This window comes from Ursus arctos, unplaced genomic scaffold, assembly GCF_023065955.2.
Source record: "Ursus arctos isolate Adak ecotype North America unplaced genomic scaffold, UrsArc2.0 scaffold_4, whole genome shotgun sequence".
Lineage (NCBI taxonomy): Eukaryota > Metazoa > Chordata > Mammalia > Carnivora > Ursidae > Ursus > Ursus arctos.
This window is the reverse complement of record NW_026623056.1, coordinates 20921426-20940381: the sequence shown is the minus strand read 5'-3', so window position 1 is coordinate 20940381 and position 18956 is coordinate 20921426. Positions and strand designations below refer to the sequence as shown.

Below are 18956 nucleotides of genomic sequence, written 5' to 3'. Positions count from 1 at the left end.
AAAGAGGTAGAAATCATATGTAGTGAGATGATCAGAAATGGCTTCAAAAGGAAAACCCTAGAGACAATCCTTAAAGGGTTCACGGGGTTTCATTAGGTGGAATGGGGTTAGGAAGGGCCTAGTCAACAGCTGTTGTTTTTTCCAACCTAGCATCATTTCCACCACTTGAGATTCTTCTTCCAACAAGAGTACCTCCTTTGTTCTTCAGAGAACCACCCTACTCCATTAGCCCACATAGTTTAAGTGGCGCTGACTGTAGCATATGGCTCAGGCCTAACCAATCAGAGGAGTCCATTTCTCTGGTCACAGAGATTGGTTCAGGATGGGCACATGACCAGTGTGGTTATAAAACCGATAGAATACAAGCCTGGAGGTATTCATGGTCATTTTGCCACACATAGTGACAACCTGACTGATAAAGAAGCCCACAAAAGTGAAAGAACTAAGATGTCAAGAAAGATGAATTCTTGGCAAAGCCATTCAAATTACTAGATCAGCCGACCCTGAACTTTTTTTTTTTTAAGATTTTATTTATTTATTTATTTGACAGAGAGACATCCAGCAAGAGAGGGAACACAAGCAGGGGGAGTGGGAGAGGAAGAAGCAGGCTCCCAGCAGAGCAGGGAACCTGATGCGGGGCTCGATCCCAGGACCCTGGGATCGCGCCCTGAGCCGAAGGCAGATGCTTAAGGACTGAGCCACCCAGGTGCTCCTGACCCTGAACTTTTAAGTTAAGTAAGTAAAAGAAAAATTCCTTCTTTTGGTCAAGCCAAGTTGAATTGGATTAAGAGGAGGGTAATTCAGGGAGAATTCTAAACAGAGAAATAAGTGAGGAAATGAAGTAAGAAAGCTCATATCTTTGTATTTCCAATAAGTTCTTTTATTTCCATGATTTCTTTCTAATATAAATGTATTAGCTAGGTCAAAGAAGGTATCATCATCTCCGTGTTAGAAAACCAAGGCTCACAGAAGGTAAACGACTTACCCACAGTAACTCCACTTTCTGTATCACAGTAAAAAAAAACATTGGAAATAAAATCTTATTCACAGTGAGATCCAAATCTGTTTCTTAGGCAACTGGCCACTAATCTAAATTAAGACTCTTATTACATATATTCCAATATCAATTCAAACTATTAAGCATACTATATAAAGTGATCATTGTTTTCCCATTTGTCCATGAGGAGACCAATCTTTGCTTTAAAAGGCTAACGCAAGAGTGATGATTCAATGAAGATAGAGAAGCCTGTAGTCTTTCCCCATAATACAGTTTTCAGTATAGATCTTATCCTGGATTCTTAATTTTATATTGCCCTTGGGCAAACCACTTCTTCATTCTAGTCTTAGTTTCCTTATTAGTAAGAAAAAAACATTTAAAATTTAGAATATATCTACTATTGCTATTTGACCTAACCCATAAGCAAAAAAAAAAAAAAAAAAAAAAGCCATGCAAATAAAACTTCTATAATTTTCTGTGTGACACTATAAATTCATTTCCCCCTTTTGAGCCTCAGTTTGTTCTTTTGAAAACAAGCATTGGAATCCATGGATTTTAGAGAATATCAGAAGAAAAAAAAATAGTGACTATGATGATAAAACAATACAGTTTTCTGGAGTACCTCAATATTTCTAGATTTTCAAAATAAATGGATATATTTTTCTCTCTCTCTTTTTTTAAATGCATTTATTTGAGAAAGAGAGAGCACACGTGCAAGCCGAGGGGGAAGAACAGAGGGAGAGAGAGCAGGAGAGAGAGAGAATCTCAAATAGACTCCCTGTTGAGCATGGAACCCGAGGAGAGGCTCAATCCCATGACCCAGAGATCATGACCTGAGCCGAAATCAAGAGTTGGACACTTAACCAACGGAGCCACCCAGGTGCCCCTGTCTCTCTACTTTTCCTTAAAGTAATAAAGTAATTGAGTAATACCAAACATTAATTTTAAAAAATAGACTCACTTCACTGAGGCTAAAGAATGTAACTAACACGGAAGTAGGGTTTTGCTTGTTCTCCATGGGCTTCCGTCTATAGCAGCAAAGACAGACCGAAGGTCATTTTTATTACTGTTTGCAGTTCCAGCATCCTCTTTGAGATCTTAAAGAGGATGTAAACATTGCTGTTACTGAAGGATACAAATTATAATCATACAGGCTAAGGATTCTAAAAGGAAGGACATCCTTCTTTTCAGCAAACTCCACCAGTGCTTTAGTTGATTGAATAAAACAGAAAGAAATGATCTTTCTTCAACTTCCAAAAGAGGAAAGCAGAAAGGAAAGAATAAGTTAATAACATGGGCATTTAATCACTATGTTTTAAAATCATAAAATCTCAAGTTTAGAAGTGATCTTAAGCTTATCAATTCACCACTCATCGATTGTTATGCCTTGCCACGTCTTTACCAAGAAGCCACATCCCACTCTATGGACACATCCAACGATAGGAACTCGCTGCTGTCCAACGACGTCTACTTTATCACGGTATATCGGGAAAACACTTGGCATTAGATGCACAGGGTCTGGTATGTTTCCTTGCCCTCTCAGTTACTGATGGTTAGACCCCGGATAAAACCATATAATCTCACTGAGCTTTAGTTTATACATCCGAAAATGGGAAAATAATGATGATGATGATACTAAATGCCAATCTCATCAGATTGCTGTATGAATTTCAGTAAATTATTCAAAAATATTTTATAAAGCATTTTATAGGTACAGATATTTCATTATTTACAGGCAGAGAAGACTTTGACTTCTTAGTCCCATTCTCTTCAGTTCTATACTTGGAATGCCAATTTCCTTAATATGAATCATAGACTCCAGAAAACAATTTTTTAACGCGGATATGAGCTTTTTAAAAGTAACAGAGTTCTCTGGATGCCAAAGGATACATTAAATTCTACTCAGAAACCATGATTTCAAAAAACAAGGCTTGAGCATCAAAGTATCTCCCCCAGGATATTTATCAGTCATAAAGAGAAAAATACTGACTTTGCAGCGGAGAAATCCAGCATACACCATTTTAAACAAGTGATCAAGGTTAACACCACTAGTAATAAGACATACAGGCATCATAAGCCTATGGTGAAGACACCATCATTTCTATAGTATCTGCACCAAAAAAGCAGACCACAATTTAATTATGAGAAACCATCAGGCAAACCCAAAATGAGAGACATTCTACAAAAAAACTGACCAGTATTCATCAGAAGTGCCAAGATCATGAAAACAAAGGAAGAAGGAAAGATGTGATGAGCACTGGGTATTAAATGCAACTAATGAATCATTGAAAATTATATCAAAACTAATGATGCACTATATGTTGGCTAATTGAATTTAAATAAAAATAAAAAGGAAGAATGAGAAACTCTCACAGTTTGGAGGAGAATAAAGAGACAGATATAATATGTTCCCTGGACTGGATCCTGGGACATACAGAGGACATTAGGAAAAACAAAACAAAAACCCAATGAAATTTGAATAAGGCCTACAGTTTACTTAATATTATTCTACCAATGTTTAATTCCCAGGTTTTGATAACTATATTATATTATGTAAGTTGTTAGAAGAATTTGAATGACATGTACATGGAAACTTTACCATCTTTGCAATTTTCCTGTAAGTCTAAAATTATTTAAAAATAAAAAGCCTTTGAACTCTGGATTGAAAGAAAATCCTAAATATTAGTTCCTCAAGATTACTGAAGTTTTCAGTTGATCAAGGTGAGAGTTCCAAAGAAAACCAGGTACAAGATGACACTTTTACTTTGTTTCTCTTATCTCTGTATTTTTTAATATGAACATACACCAAAATTTTGCCAGGGTTACTGATTTTTCATTAAGACTGTGTTTTCTGACATGAATTACACCAAGACAATTGGGTTCACTGAAGAATTTTCCATCTGAAAGAAATAATTTATAAATTTTTCCATTTTTTTCCTGAAAAATTTCCATTGAATGAATTCATGTCTATAGAATTAAATTAAATCAAAAAGTTGATTTTTGTCCATTTCAAATTTAGTTGAGTTTTCTTCTGAGGATTTACTTTTAATATTATTATTTTCCTGAGTGTGATTTTAGTTGATAATTTAATTTTGTGTTTAATTCTATTAACTTTCCTCAGGCCAAATTTTGCTTCTTTTTTTTTTTTTTTAAAGATTTTATTTATTTATTTGACAGAGATAGAGACAGCCAGCGAGAGAGGGAACACAAGCAGGGGGAGTAGGAGAGGAAGAAGCAGGCTCATAGCAGAGGAGCCTGATGTGGGGCTCAATCCCATAATGCCGGGATCACGCCCTGAGCTGAAGGCAGACGCTTAACCGCTGTGCCACCCAGGCACCCCCAAATTTTGCTTCTTAATGTCAAAAATAACACACAATTCCTCAGTTTGTTTCTTAGCTATGTAAGGTTACCAGCTATCATTTTAGTTTTAGCTGCTTTAATTTTCTATGTCTATATAAATTATTTCTATCAGTACTAATACTGTAAACTAACTCTCTATGCCACTAATAGATTAAAAAGCTCTAAAATCATCCAAAAAATATTAACAAAACAACTACACTATTGGCCAGGCATTTTCTAAGCACTGTGACTAGAGAGGCAAGACAAGCATCCTGTTCCCATGGAGATTACATTCTTGTGGCATGAGAGAAAGTAAAAGTAAATATAGGTGATTTTGATGGTGATAAATTCTAGGAGAAAATAAAATGTGGAAAAAGGTAAAGTAATAGGATTGAAGGTTATTTTAGATATTGAATTCAGGGCACATCTTTCTGAGGAAGTAAAACTTGATCTGAGGACCAAAGGATGAAAAAGAGGCGGTTATGAGGAGAAAAGACAAATTGGGAGGGAGAAAATAAAAGCACCTGTACAGGCTGTGAGGTAGGGATGAGCTTAGTTTATTCAAGGAACAGGGAAAAATCCTATACAGCTAGAATATAGTGATTAAACGAAAGAGATTGAAATGAAACCTTAGGCACAGAGCATCTTGTGAGCCATATTAAGGACTTTGGATTGAAATGATTTTAAAGATAAGTTTGATGATACATGTTTTTTGTTTGCTTTTGGGTTTTTGTGGGGTTTGTTTTTTTTTGTTTTTGTTTTTTTTTTTTTTAAATAATCCTGGCTATTGTATGGAGAATTTACTGTCAGGGTCAAGAATGGAAGCAGGAAGATTACGAGGAGTTTGAAGGTCACTTCAGTAGTCCAGGCAAGAGATGATGGTGGTTTGGACAAAGAGAGCAGTGGAAAACTTGAGAACTGTTTGACTTAGGGATACTACTTGGAGGCAGAGTCATAGAAATTGCCAGTAAAAGTAAATATAGGGGATGAAGAGAACAGAGGAATCAAAGATGACACCTAGATTTTTGGTCTGAGAAACTGGATAGAAAGTGATTTCATTCCTGGGTTGGGAAAACCTCGGTGGGAGAAGGGCTTGCATGTGGTGAGGTACAGGGATCAAGGATTCTGTTCTAGATGTGTGGTTTGAAGTGTCTAACCAGTAAGGCCTCTTAGTAATTTCTACTGGTCAGCTGGATACATGAGCCTGGAGCATGAAGAAATATACAGATGATAGGTCCATGTCTATAGTCAACAATTCCAAAATAATAATTATAGATCCTGAGGTCAAGAACAATATTCATAAAGTGAAGTTAATAGCCTAAACAAGATAGGATATAGGGCAAGAATTAGAAATCCACAAATTCAGGAAGCTTTGTTGGACAAGATGCTAGGCATTGGGGGCAATGCACAGGGGATCTAATAAGTAAACTGAGGGTCCAAGTGTTTCAGAGATTTGTCCAATGATAAATACTAGTAAGCCACGGAGCAAAGCCTTGGATGCAAGTCTCCCGACTTAAGTGTTAAAGTCTTCTCTTCTAGAACATACTGCTATTATGAGCAGTAAAATTCAAACATTTAGAAAAGGATTTATGTTCCTTATTTTTCAGAAGGGCTAGAAAAAAACTATGCCCAGTAATTTTCAAAACATGTTCCTTAGAACACCGGATTTCCTCATGGGTTGGATGACCATATGATTTATCATCCAAACCAAGATTCTTTTGAAAAGAAAGGAAGTGTTGCTATTAACAGTGTTGGGACAACAGATATTCCTGAGGGTTTGGGGAGAAGTTGTGGAAGCCAAACAGGTAACATACTCCAGTCCCTGCAATCACATCAATTAGAGCTGCTCTATTTTTAAGCTTTATATATTTCAAGTAAGATTTTATTTTTTAAAGTCTTTTGTTTCTAAAAAAAAAAATTGAAAAACACTATACTCAGCTTGCCTAGCAACCTCTATCTCTGACAGTCTATTCGATCCACAAAGATCTATATTGTCTATGCTCCTACTCATTTTTCAAAACCAAATGCAAATCCTATCTCTCCCACAATGCCTTCCCATCTACTCAAGGTAAAAATTAATATTTTATTCTATTGAATTTCACTTATATCCCCACTTAAACTTCATTTATATCCAGTTTTCTAAGAATTAGAGTCACAAGTGTGGCTGTTTGTCTATATAAGTAAACCAAGGTTTCTTTACCTTGGGACTATTATTATTTTGTGCCAAACAATTCTTTGCTGTGGGGGACAATGTCCTCTATATTTTAGGATTTTAAGCCTCTACCCATCACATACCAGTAGCATCCCACCCCAGGTGTGAGAACCAAAAATGTCTTGAGGCATTGCCAAATGTCCTCCAGAAGGTAAAATCATTCCCTGTTGGAAAGCAAGAACTAAAGGAAGTATTCATGATGTAACATGAGTATTGAGATCAAACAGATCATCTCAGGTTGCAAGTATGGCTCTCATTAGCTGTGTGACTGTGGGCAAGTTATTCAACCTCTCTGAATTGTATAGTTCCTTTTCCATAAAAAAAAAGAATATTAATAATATCAAATGCAGAGGGTATCTATAAAGATTAAACCAACTTTAATAAATGAAGGGTTTGTGTCTAAACTCTCCATGTACAGGTACTCAAATTCATGTATTTCAGGAAGGGCTGAGGAAGTGGAATGAGATGAAGCTGGAATTTGGAGTCATACTGCAAAGGTCATTAAGGAAGCCTATTACCAATAATCAACAAATACTGTCAATAAATCACTGACAATATTACCATCAAACTATAACTTCTTGAAGGCCCACATGCAATTCACCTCAACATTCCCATTGCCAACACCCTCTGGACTGTCAGGATACCTTTTCCTAGATCAATAAATGTCTTTAGATTAGATGACTGGATGCTTCTCCAGTCCTTATCATAAGTTTCATTCAGAGAATCCTCTGTGGCCTCAGCATCTAAATGCTGGAAAGAAAAAGTTGACATTATTTCATACTCAATGAACTTGGCGTTTCGTTAGACTCAGATGTACCTTATTTCTAGTCATTTTGGTGAACCCTCTGAAAGGAGGAGGGACCACGAAGACGAACTGACAAGCAGTACATTGAAGGAAAGCCAGACAAAAGACCAAGTCCCCAAGCTGGATCCTGAGCATTCCAAGCACCTGAACTCAATCTGTGTGACAGGAACGCGGTGTCATCTGATATGAATGCCACCAGCCACATACTTTACTTTAAAAGCTTTTATACACCCACCCTTGGCTCCTTCTTTTATTCCAGTCTCAAAAACAGAGGGTCAAGTTTTAACAACTCGGATTACATAGGAGCTGTGTGCTGGTTGGGGTAAAGTATAGCAATGTGTGCGGGTGGGTGGGTGTGTTGGAGGTCGGGGGGAGTGTTGAAGGTTCTTCTTGACTTTACAGCAATTATTTACCAGCTGAGTGACTGGGCTCCTAGGTTGCTTCAGGTGCTGTCTGCCAGCAGTTCACTGCCTAGAGTCTCAGTTTTCCTTATTACAACCATAACTTGCTTCCTGTTTACACTGGGTAAAGAGACCAGGTTTCATGCCTGCAGGCCCACATTCCTGAGCTGAGCAGGTTTTCCAAACCTTCAGGCTATAGGTTTCCCTCTGTAGGAAATGAAGCATGCTGGGATCAAGAGTAAGTCCATCCAATACCCAATCCTGGAAACCACTTGAAAAGTCACACAGCTGGATAGAATGTTTCTATCATTCTGGCACATTTTACCGGGAATTATCTTTATGGAGACAACTTGATTGTGGGTATATTCAGGTGTGTAGAGAGAAAAAGGAGGCTGAGACAGAAGCTTCTTTCCTCCAAGAGAGGTTCCTATACATCCTAATTTGCATCCCCTTCCTATTCCATTTCCCCAACTCTCCCCTGTCAACACACACATGCTTTAATTTCCAGCTAAAATGAGCTACTCTTTATTGAAGAACATATCATATACCTTGGTAATTTGCAGGTTCCAACCATCTTTTATTTAAAATGTCTTTTCCCTCATCCTTTGATGCTTAAATCACTCATACTTTGAGTTTCACTTCAAATGTTATACCTGTTAACTTTTGGACTTACTTGTTCCCTCTTCTGGGTTCCCATAGAACCTTGTGAATCCCTCTATTAACGGACTTAGCATATTAAAGTATAATTTGTTAATTACTTTTTTTGCTTTCTCCCTCTACCCTCTAAGTGTCTGGAGGGCAAACTCTGTTTTATTCTTCTCAGTCTCCCAGCTTACTAGCACACTGGTCAGCATGTAGTATTCAATGCCAGGTGGGTTTTCAAGGAGTATTTGTCAAACTGATATGAAGGGAAATTAAGGAGCTAAGGATGTAAAGTTACATTTGATTGCTAAAACATTGGCTCGCTTTCATAATTCCCTTGAAAAGAAAGGTAAATATGCCAGAAAAGAGAAAAAATTTTGGTCTGTAGACCCCTTTGATTTGATTATAGATCACTCATGGCCCATTCACTATTATTCACCAGCTCTGGGCTGGGTCATTAATTCCTCCCAGCAAGACTATCCACACATCCTAAGAACCTAGCAAGACAATGGTTAAAACAGGGGAAATAAGACTACAAATTACAAATATAAAGTAGATGAAACAATCAAGGATAATTGCGTCTTGTCATAAGTATAATATATCACATTCCATCACATCAATAAATACACACACACACACACACACGAGGAGTTTCTTCAGGTTTATACCCATTTCCCTGCTTATTAGCAAATTGTTTAGGCGTGGAAATAGAGCAGTTTATTGTCATACCTTAGTCAATTCACTTAATCACTCTAAGTACCCTCATTTTAAAAATAGAGATGGCTATCTTGACCTCACAGGATTTTTGTTAGTTGAATTGCATGAAAACATGCAAACTGTAATCAATAAATATAGTCTGATTACATAATATTACATGATATTATTTTCATGTCTTGTAACAAGAAAGTCAATGCCAAAAAATGATTATTTCCTATTTTCACAACTGTTTTATATGAGTAATGCAAAGTATATGCATACACAGATTGGAACAGGCTCTGAGATAAGCAAGAATGTCTGGAAAGAGGCCATTTGACCATCATATTTGCCAGATGTAGAGTGCTATAGTGTTAGTGAGATGAATACAAGAAAAAATGATGTATTTTGATGCTTTATTGCATAAATTTGATCGTAATTTTTTAGATCAGTGTTAAGAGACTTAGAGATAATATGAATTTGGATTTGAATGCAATTAGTGTGTCCATTAATGCTCTTTCCTACGGTACCTGCCTGACCAACCAAGCCCATGACTCAGCTTTGACCCAAAGTTTTATGACCCGAAACCTCTATCACCAGTTCAGCCTTCCCTCCTGAACTTCAGACCTAAATTTCTAACTGCCTGACAACTAACTGAACTCCATGTTCCATGGATGTGTCAAACTCAACATGTCCTAAACTGAACCTCCAAACCTACTCTCCTTTCAGTTTTTCCCATTGAAATTAATGGAATCACCATCTACCCAAGGCAGAAACCACATCATCTTCGACCTCTTTCTCTCCTCCACCTACTATTATATTCTGTAAGTTACCTGCTGCTATTAATTCTGTGTCTTGAATATATCAAAATTCCTTTATCTTCTCTCCATTCCTACCACTCCTAACTTAAATCAAGCCCCCATACTTATTATTTGAGCCATTACAATCATGATGGGAATATATAAGGTTAAACTCCTGCTAAAATAAATTACCCTGTGTCTAAGAATATTCCTTGTACCTTGATGGGCGTCCACTCCTCTTCATTTGATCTAAACTTATGACTTAATCAATTTAGTACTCATTTAAATATCCTTGCATTTTTATCTACCTCTTCTGTTAAGCAATGTCTTCCGCAAAGACGTGAATCTTGTCTCATTCATGTTTGTATCCTGAACAATAAATACCTGTACTTTGTAGGTGTCGGAAAATATTTGTTGAATAAAGAGATTCCAGGTGCTATATAAGAAAAGACTCTGAGTAAGAATAAATTTGGATTTTTTAAAGGTATTTTTGTTAAAATAAGTCATTCCATTAGATTGTACATAATTTGAAAAATCTGACTATGTGTAACCCAGCTCTACAGAATTCCTTTTCCTTTTGCCACAACAGATTTGCTAAACTGAATTAAATGGTTTCAGGTATTTAATTTAGTTATGCATTTTCCCCATATTTTTCTACTTTTCCCCATTTCATTTATAAGGGGAATGGAAAAACTAGTTTATATCATCCTTTTAAAATCTTATGTTATGCCAAAATCCTCACATAAAAGGAATTCTATATCCACAGAATTATTTTTCTTCTTATTTACTCTTTTACATTAATATAACTGAGTATTAATCAAAGCCAATCTTGGAAAATATCCTAAACACAAATAATATTGTGACATAAAACCAACAACAAAAGAGAAATTAAAACTCAAAGCACTGTATCAGAGTACTCATCATCTGACATCACAGATGGAGATCACTTGTTGACATAAAGAATCAAGACTTGGGGTGGCCTTCGAATAAGAAATAGTTTGGCAAATGAAAAATGCCAGACTGTTGCCAGGAAATTAAAAAAAAAAAAAAAAAGCTTTGGAAGAGTAGTTTAAGGAGAAAAACTGTAAAGGAAATATATTTGACAGATCCACAAATAGTTTGATTGACTGAAAACCAACCAACTAAACAACCATTCATTATACTTACATCCACACGTGTGCTCGGGTGTACACACACACACCTGCTATTCTCACCCCCCACTCAACAAGAGCTATATAAACAGTGAGTTTTCCTTTTAGCCTTGACTAATAGGAAGGGCTTGTGTAAAATTACTACTCCATTCTAACCACATTCATGGTATTTGGGAAATAATTATTCTATCCCCCTTTTTTAAATTTTATTTCTTATCTTCCTTTTTATTTCTTATCTTCCTTTTAAAATTATTTGATTATATTTATATGTATCAAAATAAAACAAAATACCGTCAAGAATTCGAGTAAGGCAGTGCCATTTCTCTGCAGTGAATAGAACTTATTCTTTAATCCCTTACCTTGTCTTCCAGCAAAGGACACTCGGGGAGTAAGTACTTAATGCATCAGGTATGAGGAATAAGAGACTTGGCTCAGGAAGTGATGGATGTAATAACCAAGGCAGTTGGTATTATTTTAAAGTACAATAAAATACAATTACTATTAAGGCAAAAATACATATTATTTTAATGGTCAGAACTAGGCTTCCCTTAAAGGTGGGAAATGGCTTTGGAAAAATACATTATTAAGCATTTCAGGTTAGATTAGCAGGTGTTAAAAAAAAAGAAACAGATAAAATACTCTGAACTGTTAGTAAGAAGAAAAGAAGAAGGCGAAGAAGAAGAAGGGAAAAAAAGAAGAGGGAAGCGAAGGAGGAAGAAAAGGAGAAGAAGGGGAAGTGGAAGAGGAAGGGCAAGTGTTTGGGGAGGAGCGAGACAGGATCCAGAGGAGAGCAGAGAGGATTGTGAAGCAATGTATCAGAGTATTACTATTAATAAGGATTTTAAAACAGGGAGAGCTGATATTCCCCGTGAAGTTTGGACTCATTATTATGATGTAAATTCCCACTCCATCTCCAGGAAGCCCTCAGCAAGTCTACTCTCACATCAGTGCCTTTGTGTAAGTATTCTTGTTGTTCTCATTGGTTTTCATTTTGTTCTGTTTTGTTGCTTTTAGGTGGTAGAGTCAGGCTAGGAGCTGATGTTGAAGCTTGGGCTGCAGCATTGTGAGACTGGGTTATCACATGATCCATACAATGATCTAACTCAGTGCCTGCAATAAACCAGAGGTAAACCTTGAGAACATGAGCCCCTGAGGATGTTTGCATAAATCTTGAAAAGACCATTGACCTTTCGGAGAGCAGAAGAGATTTAAGGCAACTCCACCTATGTATTAGGGGCAATGAAGACTCTGTCTATCCTTTAATCACAGATGTTTTGCCTCAAATCCTTTTTAAAATAGGGTACTTATCAATTAAAAATCAGTTTTATACATATGCATACTTGCATGAACAGGTGTGCTGGAAACGATGCAGACAATGCAATGCACGCCATCTATTCACAGAAGGAATTTAGATGAATGTTGCTATCTTTGAATTTATAGCAAATAGAGAGTTGTGATATTTGGAAGTGAATTGACAGCACATAAGGGTAAATGTAGAGAGGCCAGGGAAGGCAAGAATTTCTAGGCCTATAAGCACATTCCTATGTATATACGGATTTTGTTGAAAATATAGAAGTTTGATCTTTCTCTGCATTTACAGTTCCAACTGTTTTACTTCCTGTCTACTTAGTGTGCTAACACTGCCTAAATTTCCCTAGGGGGGATGAAAGGAGAGTAGAAGGACTCTCCCTGCCACTGATAAACTTAAATATATTTGGGGAGATGAGACTGAAAGACATAAAAATTCTCTTAATTAATATTCTTGACTGCTTTACCGTTTATGGAACATTTATACACACATTATCCCATTTAACCTTACAGTGTTGCAATGAAGTTAGGAGGAAGGCAGTGATCATCATTATGTCCATTTTAGAGATGAGACTACCAAGGTCCAGAAAGAAAAGTGACAAACATGACCAAAGAGCCATAGTGACTGTATACTTCACACTACCTACACTCCTTCTCTGAATAAAATAATTAGAATTTACTTACATACAGAAAGTTGTATGTATCCCATATATGTATATGCAATAAACACAATCAAATGCAAGTATTGTGATTTTTAAATAATATTACACCATAATTTTTGGATAATAAATTAGCAAGGAGGAAACATCATAATATGATTAATATAAGCATTATATGTTTTTTAATAAATAAAACAGCTCCACCATTTACTAAAAAATAGTTCAAACATTTTAAAGTTTGCATCTGTATAAACCCAGGTTGTGTCTTACCTTTTTTTTTTTTTTTTTTTTTGAATAGTACATGTCTTAGAAGCACACAGCTTCACCGTCAAAGGTCATCTAAGAGTGATGCCCAAACTGCCTACCTTACAAATTTCGAGGAACTTCTCACTGGTGTGTTTCATAGGGTGTTCAGTGAAGGTCGCATAAGGTACCTCAGTGGACCATGGGTTCCAGCGGGAAAAGAGGGACTGCTGTTCTAGACTCCCCCAGTAGATCCTAAGGCCTTCTCCTTGTCTCCTACAAGAAAGAAGTTTCCTTTAGATTAGCCATTGCCATGAGATTAAAACAAAAAGAAAAGAATGGGAAAGTAAGGTAGTGTCTCAGCCTTTATAATGCTGCTAAGTGGCTTGCCTACTAATTGATTGTTCCAGAAATTTAGGAGGTAAGAATAAAGGATAAATACTGTTTCAAACATGATGAGTTCTGAGTGTTTTTGAGACTGCTATGTGGGAATGCCTAATTGGAAATATGACTGGTGCTGAGGACCAGGGTTGGAAATAGGGATATTAACCTCACGCCAATATTTCAATGGTAACAGTTAAAAGAGAAAGGGAGAGGATGAGTCAAGGTGGTGGGACAGGAACTGGAAGTGTTGAGGTGGCAGGCAGTTTCAAGGAGGAGGGAAATGACAGCAGCTCCAGTTTCCACAAAGCAGTAAACACAAGCAGGAAATGACTGAGAAGAGACATGGGACATCAAGAACAGTAGCCTATGTATGATCATTAAGAGGGATGATGACCAATTCAAAATGCCTGTGACTTCAGCTTTTATATCTTATGGTTGTCTATTTTCTGCACACATTCCATCCAGCAAAGTTGTAGAAACAAACATATCAAAGCTCATAAAGGAATTGCACCTGCCTTTTCACACACTACCTGGAATAGCCCAGGCCTGGTCATCTGGTAAACCCAAGTGCAAAGCAAGAGGAAGCTTGGGAATGATGGGAGGGAAGTTGTGGCAGGAGAGTGTGGCCACATTGAATAACAAAATTGTAATTCCTGTGGTCTCTTCTTTTACGTGTGCCCATCAGAATTTATGGTTTGTGGTTTTAGACATCTCTGAATGCAAAGAGATCCCTGGAGGTTAAGCCAAGCTCAGGTGCTTTGCATTCAGCAAGCTTTAAAACTAAGTTGCCTGTAATTCTAAACAGCCCCATGGAACAGCACAGAGCTCTCATTTCTTCTAGAAATTAAATCCTGGGATCTAGAATAAAAACCCAGAGCTTAATTGTGGTGCCTTCACAAAGCTGTCACTTCCTGTATTAAGGAAGAATTCCTTTGGGAATGCTATTGTGGCTTCTGAGTGTTTATCCAAGTAAAGATGTGTATAAACACAATCTCACACATATGCGTATGCCACCCCTTTTCCCCATTGGCTGATCCCTGAGATTCTTCTTTCAAAAGGAAAGTAAGAAAAGAGCCTGGCACATTCTACTGCCCAGTTCTCAGATTTTTGATCATTGTGTTTGAAAGCTGAAACCAAACTTTTTTTTTTTTTACTTAATCCTTCACCCACAGAGAAAAAAAAAAAGAAGAGAGGAAAAGAAACATATTGTACATACCTCTAAAGTTCCCTTTCTAACCTCTCACCTTCCCAGCTGCTATGCTGACATTTATCATCCCTCCATACGTTCCTTCATTCTGTTTCTTTTCTTTCTTTCTTTTTTTCCCCCCTGGCCTGGTAATAAACTCTAAGCTCAGTGAATATTCTATGCATGCTGGTTAATGGCGCATTCTGGCTTTAGCCCATTAAAACAACTTGCACAATAGAATTATTTACTGCTTCATATGTCAATTTATGTGCTGGGTGCAATTTTGCTTTTTCCAAAGGCAATGAAAATCTGCCAAGATAGCTTCTCTAATAAGTACACTTAATATTCTTTTACCTTAGGGAAACTTTAAATGAAGTTTAAGCATGAAATTCAAGAGGGACCCTATTTCTAAATAACCAATCAATTTGAGCACGGCAATGACATTTCTCAGAGATGTAGCATACTTCTAAATATACAAGTTCATACTCAGCCATCAGAAAGGATGAATACTTACCATTTACAATGACCTGGATGGAACTGGAGGGTATTATGCTGAGTGAAATAAGTCAATCAGAGAAACACAATTATCATATGGTTTTCACTCATACATGGAATATAAGAAACAGCAAAGAGAATCATAGGGGTAGGGAGGGTAAACTGAATGGTAAGTCATAAAAGAGGGAGAAAAATCATGAGACACTTAACTATAGGAAACAAACTGAGGGTTGCTGGAGGGGAGGGGGATGGATGGTGGGGTAATTGGGTGATGGGCATTAAAGAGGGCATATGATGTGATGAACACTGGTTGTTCTATGCAATTGATGAATTATTGAACACTACATCTGAAACTAATGATGTACTATATGTTGGCTAATTGAATTTAAATAAAAAAAAGAAAATAAATAAATATACAAGTTTAGCCAGCCTTCTCTCCTGAGTTCCACTGGTGATATCTGAGAAGATAAATCTACAACTAAGAAGTCTCTCCAAAGGTAAAACTAAGGCAATGCTTCTCAGCAAAGACTTTAGTACCAGAGGTCTATGAAAATCTACCATCTTCTGTTCTGTCAAATGTCATAAGGACAGTTATGGAGAATACAGATGCCTTTATGACCAGGAGGGCTTTACTAGTTACTTGTGCTCACCATGAAAGGTATCATATGAGGTAACAGAGTAAAGTGGAAAATGCAAAGAACGGGATGTTGTGTATTCTTGTGTTAGAGTCTTGGTTCTGACCCTTAATGCTGTGTGACTATGAACAAGCTAGGGTCACTTTCTGAATCTCAGTTTTACCATATGCTCTTTGGCATGTTTCCATGTGACACCTTATGACCTGAGTAACTAAGTAAATGTTGTAAACAGTTACAGTTATGGTGCTACTAACATTGATCCAGTCAAGGACTTACAAAATCTCAAAGAAGCCTCTGGGCTGTGGCTTCAGTTTAGAGGCATTAAATTAGGTCCCTGAGCACATCCTCTGCTGCAAAGACTATACCAAGCATTGTCCCATCACTCCTAGGGAACTTTAGCACCTACCATGACACCTTACAAACATGTGAAAGCACAAATCAGCCACCATAAGATGGAATAGCATTTTAATGTTTATAAACTAGAGAATGTCAGAGCTAGAAGGGCTCGTAGAAGCTAAAGCCCAGTGCGTTCTTTCTGGATATGAGAAAACTGACACAGGAAGACTAGTTTCCCAAAGCATCATTACACACAGGGCTGAGCTGGTGAGAGCCCTGGTCTCCCAAGACTTCATTTAGGGGTCTTTTCACCATTCTGGGCTATCATTACAAAATACATTCCAAGTTCAGGTCCTGCTATTACACAACACAGCCTTACTTCCAATCAACACAGAGTTAAAAAGACTTGCCCTAAGGAGACCGTCATCATCTATAGGCAAAAAGCCTACCCAGAGATCCTTGTTAAAGGTCAGAAAGGAAATCTCAGTCTCAAAAGGAACTGTAGATATATATATATATATATATATATATATATATATATATATATATATATATTTAATATTATCAATGAGCAGATTGCAATAAGTGAAGAGGGAAATTACAAAAAAAGTCATGTTGTCAGGGTAAGAAGACTCTCTCTTTCTCACTGAGCTGCTATGGTCAGGTTAAGCAAAGTGGAGGTACAGTCCTAGGTAAAGAATGCCAACACCAAATTATTAAGTAAAGAAAGATTTGTTAGCTCTCTGCTCCAAATCATCCTCTGAGTATAAACCCTGGCTCTGAGCATTACATACCACCTTTCTAATCTTTAGGTAACAACAACTTCATGAGGAACAAGAGGATAATGCATGAGAAAGTGTTTTGTATGCTGTAAGGCATTGACCAACTAACAAATCTTGAGTTCCTAGTGTGTACTATAGTGCTTACTATGTACTGTTAGAAACTTTATATTTTTAAATTTTATTTAACTGTTAAAGCATTTTTTATACTTCTTTGGTAGAAATAAATGAAGTTAACAGGAAATATGATAAAGAATATGACCAGGCTTAATCAGATCAGCAAGTCAAGAACCACTAGACAAACAAAAGAAGAAGGGGGAGGAGAAATACCATGATCCTTACATAGACAAAACCAGAAAAGCAAATCTCTAGAACAGAGAAGGTTCTGGAATCTTCTACATTTTTCTTCACCTATTGATCCCTCTTCCTCCACCTGATTCTGAGTCTCAGAATACTTCTGTGTTTAGCTTCTGCTTTATCAGTGTTTTGACATATATAATTTCCTACTTAAACATAAATCCATCAGAGAGACTTCCATTCAGCTTAAAACACTCCTACAGCTCTTTTTTCTTTGGACTGAATCAGCATAGTTCTGTAAAACTTTTCTAATAGGCTCAAAATAATCTTTTAAATCACCTCAGAGGTGAATCCCTGAAACAGTCCTAAGTTGTCTATATTCAATTCCACAATTTAATTAGCATATTCTCTGTACAGTACAGTGTATTGTTGCAGGTAGAGAAATGAATAAGACTCAGTCTCTGAACTCCAGAAGCCCATGGTCTGAAGATCCAGGCCTGTTTCACTATCATCTCTTTCCCATACCTCAAACAGGTACAAATAGAAACCCACAGATCTCATTATAGAAGTAGAAGTCCACCTATTACAATTTTTTTTTAAAGATTTTATTTATTTATGTGACAGAGAGACAGCCAGTGAGAGAGGGAACACAGCAGGGGAGTGGGAAAGGAAGAAGCAGGCTCCTAGCAGAGGAGCCCGATGCGGGACTCGATCCCGAAACGCCGGGATCACGCCCTGAGCCGAAGGCAGACGCTTAACACCTGCGCTACCCAGGCGCCCCCACCTATTACAATTTATTTTGTTCCCATTTTCTATCCTCAAGGAAACTAGCTGGATCCTGCCTCCATTCCCATAGTAGTAGAAGCAAGAAGGTCAATGCACCCTTCACTTTTGATAAATTTCAAAACCTCCTAGAAAGATACAGAAGTAGAGGAAAGTCTCCATAAGGATTCATAAGAACTTGGTAGAAGAGGGTTTGTAATAGTTGGAGATTTTTAGGATACTAGACTGAGTTGGAGGCCCTTTAAGAGATGTGTTTCCAATTCTTTCATTTTATAGATGTATAAACTGAGGACCAGAATTTTCAAAGATCAGAGTTCTTCCTTTAGTCTTGTTAATTACATGTTCTACTCAATGACTCAGACTCAGAATTCTATTCAAATACAGTTGTTGCCAGGGTGGAAACCTAAGCAATTACTACTTTAAACCATGAGAGCAGCCAAATAGATTCGCCTTCTACACCACAAAAAGCAAAGGCATGTTGAAGAGATGAGGTTCATATAGAAGAAACTATCACCCAAGTGCCAACGGACCAATCAGGAAAAATAAATGAATAACACAAAAAAGGAGCTCCAAGTTGAATGGAGGGAAAGCTTTATTTGATAACAAGTTTCGTAAGACAATGCAGTATTTTTGACAGGAAAGGCTCCTCTCCTTGAAGTCGTTTTTAGCTGAACCAGAAAACTATGCCAGCTAGTTACCAGTCTGGGTTAATTTGCTCCTTCCACGCATTCTACTACCTTCAGAGACAAGCCACGCATCCTTCGGCATAGTACAACATAGCCATAGTACAATATAGCTATTCTTTCTCTTC

The 18956-nt window shown here is 37.1% G+C and overlaps 1 protein-coding gene across 6 annotated transcripts in view; it reads right to left on the bottom strand.

The window, feature by feature from the left end:
• TPRG1 (tumor protein p63 regulated 1) overlaps positions 1–18956 on the bottom strand; it is a 477906-nt gene that overhangs the window by 186604 nt on the left and 272346 nt on the right. For all 6 annotated transcript variants that reach the window (XM_057306600.1, XM_057306602.1, XM_057306603.1 and 3 more), the window contains one exon: positions 13373–13526. In XM_057306600.1, coding sequence (XP_057162583.1) covers positions 13373–13526 — 154 coding nt within the window. The remainder of the gene's footprint in view (positions 1–13372; positions 13527–18956) is intronic.